Genomic DNA, 10,243 nt, shown 5'->3' with positions numbered 1-10,243 from the left:
ATCTAATGGCTATCATTCCTGGAGGAAAAAATTATATCTTAGTTTGAATTCAATTTGTATGGATGAAGGGAATATGGAGGGTCAACTAAATCTCTATGGTCCTGAATTACTAAATAGCATAAATTGCTTTGGTTTGTCTCCACATAAATTAATACTTAAGGTTGGTGTTTTGGTGATGTTATTGAGGAATATTGACCAATCCACTGGTCTTTATAATGGTACAAGGCTACAAGTTAGAAAGCTTGAAAATCATGTCATAGAATGTGAAGTCTTAATGAGTAACAACGTTGGTCATATTGCTTTGATTCCAAGAATGAATATAGTACCAACAAACGAAACTGTCCCAATTAGATTTCAACAAAGACAGTTCCCCATAATAGTATTGTTTGCCATGATAATTAATAAGTCTCAGGAACAAACTTTATCTCATATTAGATTTACACATAGCCAACTATATGTGACACTTTCAAGAGTTAAGAACAAGAGAGATTTAAAAGTTTTGTTTATGAATCACGTAGGTAGGGGTGGCAAGCGAGGAAGCCCGCCCCGCCCCGCCAGAAGCCCGCCTAGTGAGGCGGTCCTAAAATCCCACCCCACCCTGCCTAATTGCGGGCTGGCGGACTATGCCTGCCAAAACTTCTCTTTTTTTTACTATTAAATACTAAATAATATATATAATTTCACAACCATATTAATAAATTTATAATTTCTAGAGGCATAAAAAAATTATATTTTTTATATTCACAAACATTAAAGTCTTTGTAATTATAAATATCTAATAAACATAATTATAAACCAAATTTTCATCCAAAACAAAATAAACATATCATAATTATAAATATTGTCTCCAAAGCAACATAAACATAATCCAAAACACTCAATTTTCATCTTCATACTAGGAGAAGTTGGGTTAGGAAAAATTGGGTTTTAGCCAAGAAATTACAAAAATACCCCCTTACAAAAAAACTAAGCTCGACGGGGAAGCCTGCCTCGCCCTGCCAAAACCTACGGTTTAAGCGGTGTGGGTTAGGCGGATTTTGCTTTTTGACGGTCCCAATTTTTCAGCCCGATCCGTCTTTTTTAGCGGCTTATGTAGGCTTGCTCGACGGGTTTAAGCCCGTTTGCCACCCTTACAGCTAGGAATGTCTACAAATTCAACCATCAATATTGTTTATAGAGAAGTCTTTGAAAAAATAAGATTCTAATATAAACATTTTAATTTTATTTTAAATTTTGTATTAAAATTAATGTGTAACTATTTTACTTTAAAAAGTATAAATGATAAATACTTTTTTTTAAATTAAATTTTGATTTTGATAATAATTTTATAAATATTTTAAAATAATAATTATTTTATGTGTTTTTTTTAATATTTAAACATAATTTTTTTTTATAAATTTTTTCGGTATTGAACACGGATTCATACACTAATTACAGTAATAAAACGGAAGCAAGTAGTAGCAACTAGCAATCTTAGGTTCCGTCGTTGCATTATTAGATTCGATTTTGAAATTAGAGAGCAGAGCACTCACTGATAATCCATACAAGAAGCAAGTAGCAGCAACTAGCAACTAAAAACGAAGCTTGGAAACCAGTTGTATTAATTTCCTGTAAATATTAAAGGACTAGTAAAATTTATTTTTTTAGTTAGTAATTTAATTATTAATATTTGAAAGTATAAATTAAATATATATTGTTGTATTATTAAATTAAAAAATTAAATTAATAATTAAAAATAATAAATAAAAATAATAATGATCCTTGAACATTTTTTTAACAATAATAAAAAAATCAGTCTAAATAATCTAAATTTATATTATTTAATATTTATTAATTATCGATAAAATTAACGAATGTTAAATAAAACCAATTTAAACTATTTAAACTAATTTTTTATGGTTTCCTAACATTACTATTCTCTTAATTTTCCCCTTGTGGGGATTACCATAAAAACAAAGTTTCTGATATTTTGTATAGTTGGAGATGTGAAAGTGGTCCCTAACTCCAAAAACGGAGAAAACTATTTAGTTTAAATGATTACTCATATAAATATTCTTCACGTGAAAAAATAATTAAAATATATATATATATATATATATATATATATATATATATATATATATATATATATATATATATTAAAGAGTATAATCAAATATATTAAATTAAGAATCTCGTTAGAAAACCAATAGAATATTTGTACATGTGTACAATGAATTATTTATTTGGTTTAATATGAGTTAAAAAATAAATATTTACGATAAAATACTATTAATTTATCAAATACAATACACTTATACCATCCAGAATAATCATCCGAATACCAGAAATAATATATATCTGATATCCTACTGAATCGAACATCCAATTTATAACATCCCATACTTTGATTTTAATTTACAATTAACCCTCATTATATGCATTGTATATCACATGTATTAGTTCTCTATACTTTTTCATTATCTAATAATTATTAATTATTATCTTTAAAAAATATCTTGGCATGAATATTGACTTTTAATTTAACCGTAAAAGTGGTAGCATTGGAAAGCAAGTTGATGGAGAAGGCACTAGCGATTAAAGCCCCAACCTGATAGGCTTCCACTGCTGCCTAGCTACGTACGTTTCTTAGTTGCACACGGCCTTGCCTTCCACTCCGAATTAAAGAATCTAATTTTGATGTTGCTCCTTTCTAATATGAAATAATATATTGAATGGCCATAATAGCAGGTATTGTAATGTAATAAATAAAAATCGAGAATTAACATTAAAGAACTCTTTTGATGACATATGGCCCCATCAGTCTCAGAAAATGGCATGGCTATGCATGGGAGATGGGTCCTCCAATGTCCATACCTACCAACAAATCTATCAGCAAATGAAATATAATTCTAAGTTACTGTATGTCACTGCTCATCATGTAGCACTTTTTTCAATTATTGAGATTGCAAAAAATATGCCGTGGACGATTAGTAAGCGATCGCACTAATGAATTGGTTTGGAAAAATATTGTAGCTAGCTTGCTTTTAATTGCTTTTAAAAGAAAATTTTCCTAAAATATATTCCATTGCTGAATAATCAAGAAATTAAAGGGATATCCCTTGCAGCATGATACCTTTATTCTTCTTAATTAGTTGCAAGCAACCGATTAAAACATTCGGAAAATAAAAGGAGATGATCAGAAAAAGGACAATTTCGGTCTATCTATATATATTTCCACTTAATATAACTAATTAAATATTGAGTCAACGCATAATATATTTTGCTTCCTTTTTTTCTTCTCTCGTTATTTTTACTTTTTGAATAATATGTTGAGTTATAACTAACATGCGATTATCTGAAGTCTGAACACTACTCTTCATCATCAGAGATGCATGTTAATAATAACTAAAAGAACAAATTAAAGAGAATATGCAGATGAAATCTGGGTGTGGGATTCTTTACAAATGCAAGTGCGCTTGCTTTTGATTTTAATGTTGAAAGATATATAGCTAGCTACCATGTGCGGCTGCTCTGTCTGCATCTCAAACGTGCCCGCTATTCAATTACTTTTTCACTTCTTTTCCATATTAATTTCAGAATATACCCCAAATGAAACAGATAGAATGAGTATATATTCGTGTTAGGCTTGTTACCATTAAAGGAAATTAAACGTACTGCATGCCAATAAAACTGTTTCTTTTTTCTGGCTAGTATATAACGGGAAAAAATTAATAAGAATTTAATTCAATGATTACTTACATAAAGATATTTTCATGTATGTGATAGTGATACGAACTATTAGTTTAGACTGTTTAACATGTTTGATTGAATTACTTAATATATATGGCAGCATTTTGGTTACTATCTTTGGGTAAAATGCCTTTATTTGAGTAATCAACATGTAATTAACGTAACTCAATAAGTTATATACATGTGCAGGCTCCCCAATTTGGTCATGTAGTTTCATCTTTCAAAATTACCTACTTTAATTGAATTTGTATCTGCTATCTAGTCACAATTCGTTTTCTCTGTTCCCTTTGGTTTTCTTAGAGACGAAGGCAAATTAACCATGTGATGTCTCTCCAGGGAACGGAGCAGAACGAAATATAATATATAATGCGTTAATATTCGTAATATAGTCTCATCTTCAAGGTTGTTTATTATAACAAATACAAGAATTATATATATATACACGTGTGTGCGCCCGCACTTTTAAATTTCATTCGCGACACAGACTTATAAAAATGTTGATTGGCAAAAGTGGACCCTGTTGTTGTGTTAGCAAACTTCGCTTTTGTAAGTCTTTGGACTATTTTTTTTTCTTTATGGGGACGATTGTTGAATAATCCTTCCCTCTTACTAGGCACTGAATAAACCATTTTTCACATGTTAGAATCGAATTATTTTGACACTTTTTTATAGACTAAATGTTCATTTCTATTCTTGATTTTTTTTTTTGGAGGATAAATTATTTTCAAAGATTTGAAAATTTCAGTCAGTTAAAGGTAACAGCTGACATAACCCATTTAGTTAGTGATATATTATCTGAAAGTAGTTCGTTTTTTAAAGACAATTAAATCCTTAGAAGACAAGTAAAACAATATTGGTTTTTTTTAGAGACAATTAGGTCTCTTACTCTCTTTTCCTTCTGTAAAATGGTACCAGTCTGGTGCTGCAAGCTGTCGAAAGAAGAAGAGAAGTGAGAGCTGAAGCTGATGATAAAGCTTCAGCAGATTAGAAATTGAAGAAGAAAGTGGAAGAAGGTTCGAAGAAATCAGAGAGGATTTTGGATAATGAACACTCTTTGTACATTAAATGAATGAAGCATCACAATTTTACACTGTAGATGTACACTCTTTATACCTGTACAAGAGAAAGAGATAAATAAGTCTCACCTATTTCTAATAAACTCACTAACTGTATAGGACTAGAAGCTTCCTAACAACATTCTGCATTTAGCTGCAGTTCAATTTAATTTCAATTTCATTTTCATTTTTCAGACTCTCATATTATGTTACACCTTCATTATGCTTTATGCATCCTCGAAAAAATGGTTACGAACTAACGAACCGGATACGACATTTACTCTTTTTAGATATCAAAGTCAATTTTTGGCTCTAAAAATTAGTTTAGGGGAAAATGAAAAACCGAACATACTTAATATGTCAGCATATTTCTGGTAATGGTATGGGATTATGGCTGCTAGAACTTCTTGTGATGCGTTTTCTGGAGTCTGGAATTGCCTAATTCAGTGACAAAGAAAACAAAAACTAGCTTAGTTTATTTTGTTGGCCCATCAGAATAGATGAATAAGGCCAGAGATATATATGACAGCAATGAAACCAGTTTTTCGTCCAGATTCTTACTATCTTTCGCCGCAAATTACAAGTTGATCCTTCATTGTCATATTGCACGTTGGAATTATTTGTAGGCAACCTTGACCCCACAATATTAGACTCCAAATAAAAGAAAAAGAAGGCAAAGGAAATATGTTTAAAGAAATTGATGAATATATATATATATATATATATATATATATATTTTACGGAAGAAAAACTATCATTCAAGAAAATAGTCGGGCGATATTTACAAATTGCAGATTATACGTTAAATCTGAAACTAAGAAAGAAAATAAATAAGCTCTATGTTAAACAATTGTTTGAGAGATAATTCACATTCTCTTTTGTTTTTGATTCACATCGAAAGTGCTGCAACACAGAAAAGTATTATCTCTTCTTTTCCAAATAAATCTAAAGGCTATCCGAATCTGAAAATATTTCCATGGATGAATAGTTTTTTTCGTTGAATCTTGGTCCCAGATTTGTAAAAACATATCCAAAACACCTATAAAAGATAAGTATGGATATCATAAAGAAAGTGGTAAAAGTATTTTTTAAATAAAGTAAAAATCTTTATATATTTTCATATGAATGATTTTTTAATTTTTCATTGATGTAACTATTTATTGTAAAATATATGCAGTGTGTATCTCCTACGGCCACTCACTCTATGCCTTTATGGACAAAATATCTTTCCCAGATTCATATGTCTGCAACGCATGCAAGATTGTCTATATTGAAGAGTTGTACTTTCCTCCTCATTGAGGAAAAAAAAAAATCCGCAACATTTATTTATTGAAGAGTGTTAGGGCAGTAATTTTTGTGTTTTGTAACCATCAATTGGTCATCAATAGTATTTTTAATGTTGTGAGATTACATCACTCACTTTTCTTTTGATGGTTAAGTGCTGGCCACAAAACACAAAAGTTGTTGGCACTCTAGACTTTTCCTTATTTAATTTCTAGGTTTTTTGAAAAAGAATCTTGGATGAGTTGCTTTCAATACGTTTTGGAACTTGATCCCACCGATGCCTAACTCCTCTGAAAAATCTCAATCAAATCCATATTCATATAAAAATTAAAAAAACACTGTCGGCTTGTAAACTTCAAAAACTGAGAAGAGAAATCTTGAGTTTTAACTATCATAAAGTAATTGATGAGTTGTTTTTAAGCCTCTTGTTAATGTTTTGTGAGAAAAGGAGCCATGACCAAAGCTTGTTTTGCTTCCAATTTTGGGTGGTTAAAGCTAAACAAAGCATGGCACTAATCTTGTATTTTGATACACTAACCTTGTTTAAGAAAAATAAATAACAAGAACAGCATCTAATGAGGCATCACATACAGAGAAGAAGCACACATTATATATCATAATAATACATTATTCATAAACATCAAGACTGAATTTACAAAGTGGTTCTGAAGACACAAGACATATGTACACAACTCAAACGAAACAACTATGATTGATTTAAAAACAAAAAAAAAAAAGAAGAAAAAAGAGCTCAAGACAAAAACAACCTTTATGAGAAATCTTTTCTAGTTACTAATTCGAAGCAAGCTGAACATGTATTGAGCTCAACGATGACTTTGCCCTTCTAGTTATTTTGAAGCAACCTATGTTATTAGAACTGTCTTAAGCACCAACAAGAGAAAACGACCAAAGAAGTACCAAGATTCAACATTATGAGCACAAGGGTGCATTTCCCATAGCAGATTCAGCATGATAATGAAGCATTTCCCTCCATATCATCTCCCTAATCATCTCCTCTCCAAGATCCTCATCGATGTCAAGATCAATCGGAATGATGGCAGGGGCATCAGAATTAGGATCATACAAAGGGGCCATGTAAGGGTGTTGCAGCGCTTCCGTGACGCTGATTCTCTTAGTTGGATCAAAAACAAGCATCTTGGCCAGCAGATCGATTGCCAATGGGGGGGCTTGTGGGTAGAGTCGGGAAAAGGGGGTTGCCGGAGAATATGGAAGAGATTTGATGAACCTCTTTGCCTTTGGATTATCGATGAATTCGATGTCTTCCTCCCTTTGACTGCCAAGGATGTTGACAATCAGTTTTAGCTGGTTGAGACATTCCGAACCTGGGAAAATAGGCTTCCGTCCAAGAAGCTCTGCAAAGATGCACCCCACAGACCAAACATCAATAGACGTCCCATAGTTGTCGCAGCAGAGTAGGAGCTCTGGAGCTCTATACCATCTGGTGACAACATACTCAGTCATAAACTGGTCCTTGCTGCTGTTGGTGCGTGCTAAACCAAAATCACATATTTTTAGATCACAATTTGCATTGATCAGAAGATTCCCGGGTTTCAGGTCACGATGAAGAATGTTGGCCGAGTGAAGATATTTTAAGCCCCGAAGCAACTGCAACCAAGAACTTCTCAGTTGGTAAATGCAATAATCAGCTAAGCAAGACAAATTACTAGAATTAAATTATAACTTTGGCAAGCCCTACAAATGTGCCACACATGATTGACCAGTTCTTTACGGAAGAACAATAGGTTCACAAGAAATCAAGGAGAAAATAGGTAGAGAAGTAAACTGAAAAAGCAGCGAATTAGACACTCCTGGACTATCACAATCACTTACAAATGAGCTCCATAAGCATGATATGATGCTCAGTTTCGACTCTAGAATACTCAACATGCACACTTGTAAACTAATATGAATAATTGTTCATTGTTCATACTCACAAACATGATGCAATAGAAGCCAACACGATCATACTAAGTGTTATCTAGATTATTTTTTTTTATTAATAATAGATATAGATTTACTATTGTAATTTTTTTAGTGGAAGTATATAAAGAGTACATAGTATATAAGGTGTAATAACTGAACAAATATTTTTTTAAGGAGATTCTTCATTCTTTTAAAAATGAGAAAAACTTATTTTCCTCCAAAAAAAATTGAGTTATTATACCTTATATACTATGTACTCCTTATGTACTCCCACTAAAAAAATTACAATAATAAACTTATATCTATTATTGAAAAAAAAAATAATCTAGATAACAGTGAGTTAGTCTAAATGCGAGTCAAAGATTCATACCTGAAAGAGGAAATATTGACAGTGATCGTTAGATAACGCTTGAGAAGACTTAATAATCTGATGTAGATCTGTGTCCATGAGTTCATACACCAGATAGACATCCTTAAAACTACTCCTGTTAGTAGGCATCATGATGTCTCTTAAAGCAATTACATTTTCGTGGTGAAGGTGCCGAAGAAGTTTCAGTTCACGCAGAGTTCTCAGCGCATCAATGCGATTTTCGAAGGCGTTCTGTATCTTTTTGATTGCAACTTTCTCATTGGTCTCTCTATTCACAGAAGAGCAAACAATTCCGTATGCTCCTCGACCAATAGGCTTGATGGGGACATATTTTGTGTCAATCTCGAAAAGGGTTTGCCACATGGAATAATAATGCTTCCCTTCAACCTTGATCCCATTTGGAGGCTCAACCTGAGTCGCCATTCCCTGCAAATTAACTACAGCCACCTCACAATTCAGAAAGTATAATCAAAGTTTTAGATTTTATTTATTCTATGTTGTCATGATTCTAAGTTCATCTTGCTATTATCTATTAAGTAATCCTTATATCTAATTTTTAAAGCGATTAAACGAAAAAGACAGTAGCACTAGTACTATCCTTGTTACTATTAACATCCAGCGATGATTAACAACCTCTGAATCCCAATTTTTTTAAAGCAGCGGCAGCATGTGGTCTCACCAATAAGGGTAACAAGTGGATGCAATTCAACGTGAGAGTGAGTGTGCATAAAAATTAAAGCACCAAGATCCGAATAAAAAGTTTTAATTTCAATTTTTCTTGAAACTATATGATGAAACACAGATTTGTAGCAAGTGTCACGATTAAGAGCAGAGGCAGAAACAAGAAAGAATGAAAGGAAAACACAACAGTAACAATTTGGAAACGCATATGGAAAAGTAAAAGAAAGAAAAAAAAAAGGAGGGGTTACCTTTTTTATGTGAAAAGAAAGAAAGCTTTATCCTTGTATGGTTGGTGTGGTCGAAATCGGGGTCATAAAGCTGGAATTATCAGAGAAGGGGTTGGAACGAGAGAATTGGACAGTGGAGCTGAGTGCAGAAGCAGATAATTATATAGTAACATGTTTGAATTGAATGCAGAAAGAAGCGTGTGTTAGATCTGTCTCTTCGGGAATGCATAGGTTTTTTCAGCGATCAAGATTCTTCATGTTGTCGGCAATATTTGGAATTGCATCTCTCTTTCTCTCTCCCAAAAAAACACACAAGAAAGTAATACCCGAGATTTCCTCCGATAGCCACACCTAGCACCACCACCTAGCCAAACCTCATGATATGATATTTCTTCTTATTTATTTATTTATTTATTTATTTATTTATTCCGACCTTAGTGTATTTATTAATCTCCTTGTTTCTACCATCATCCTTCTTTTCGTCCTAATCGAGTACTCGTGATGGGCGACATATTTTTTTTTTGTTTTCTTATAAAAAATTCAAGGTGATCACGATTTAAAATCATTTAATCTATTTAATATGATACATATTAATTAGTTATTATCCTTAGATACGGCCGTGGTTCAACATGATCTTATATTGAATCAGTTTTGGGATTTTAATGTGTAGTTTGGTATTTTAATATCCAGATGGATTTGGTAGATTCATACTGCCTGTTAAGAAAATGTAGGTACAATGTTATCATACAATTCCTTTTAAATACACATAAAAAATTTAGACAATGGACGATTTAAAATGTTCTGCTAGATTTTTTTTTAAAAAGACAATCTTACCACAAACATAAAAAACGCAATTTACTGATGATACTGACATAATTGATGTGGATTTTATAATTTACAAAACACCATTAAGTGTATCGAATCGTAGCAAGTAATAATTCACGGTGAGA

The 10,243-nt window shown here is 31.9% G+C and overlaps 1 protein-coding gene across 2 annotated transcripts; it reads right to left on the bottom strand.

The window, feature by feature from the left end:
- Positions 1-6,659: 6,659 nt before the first annotated feature.
- Positions 6,660-9,940, bottom strand: LOC112705568 (mitogen-activated protein kinase homolog NTF3). Of its 2 annotated transcripts, none has more exons than XM_025756428.3 (3): positions 9,315-9,940; positions 8,386-8,822; positions 6,660-7,697 (listed from the first exon to the last, which is right to left on the bottom strand). In XM_025756428.3, the coding sequence occupies exons 2-3, from the start codon at positions 8,806-8,808 to the stop codon at positions 7,002-7,004; spliced, it is 1,119 nt and encodes a 372-aa protein (XP_025612213.1). In that variant the 5' UTR covers positions 8,809-8,822; positions 9,315-9,940; the 3' UTR covers positions 6,660-7,001. The 2 variants fall into 2 exon arrangements, with proteins under 2 accessions (XP_025612213.1, XP_025612214.1); XM_025756429.3 differs by having other exon boundaries at positions 8,386-8,811; positions 9,315-9,710.
- Positions 9,941-10,243: the final 303 nt, after the last annotated feature.

The sequence above is a fragment of the Arachis hypogaea genome, chromosome 8, assembly GCF_003086295.3.
Source record: "Arachis hypogaea cultivar Tifrunner chromosome 8, arahy.Tifrunner.gnm2.J5K5, whole genome shotgun sequence".
Taxonomy (NCBI): domain Eukaryota; kingdom Viridiplantae; phylum Streptophyta; class Magnoliopsida; order Fabales; family Fabaceae; genus Arachis; species Arachis hypogaea.
This window is presented reverse-complemented; position numbering and strand designations above follow the sequence as displayed.

Coding starts and splice junctions, on each gene's coding strand:
- LOC112705568 (XM_025756428.3), bottom strand. CDS start 8,808: ATGGCGACTCAGGTTGAGCCTCCAAATGGGATCAAGGTTGAAGGGAAG. Junction 7,698..8,385: donor GTCAATATTTCCTCTTTCAG/GTATGAATCTTT, acceptor TCTTGGTTGCAG/TTGCTTCGGGGCTTAAAATA.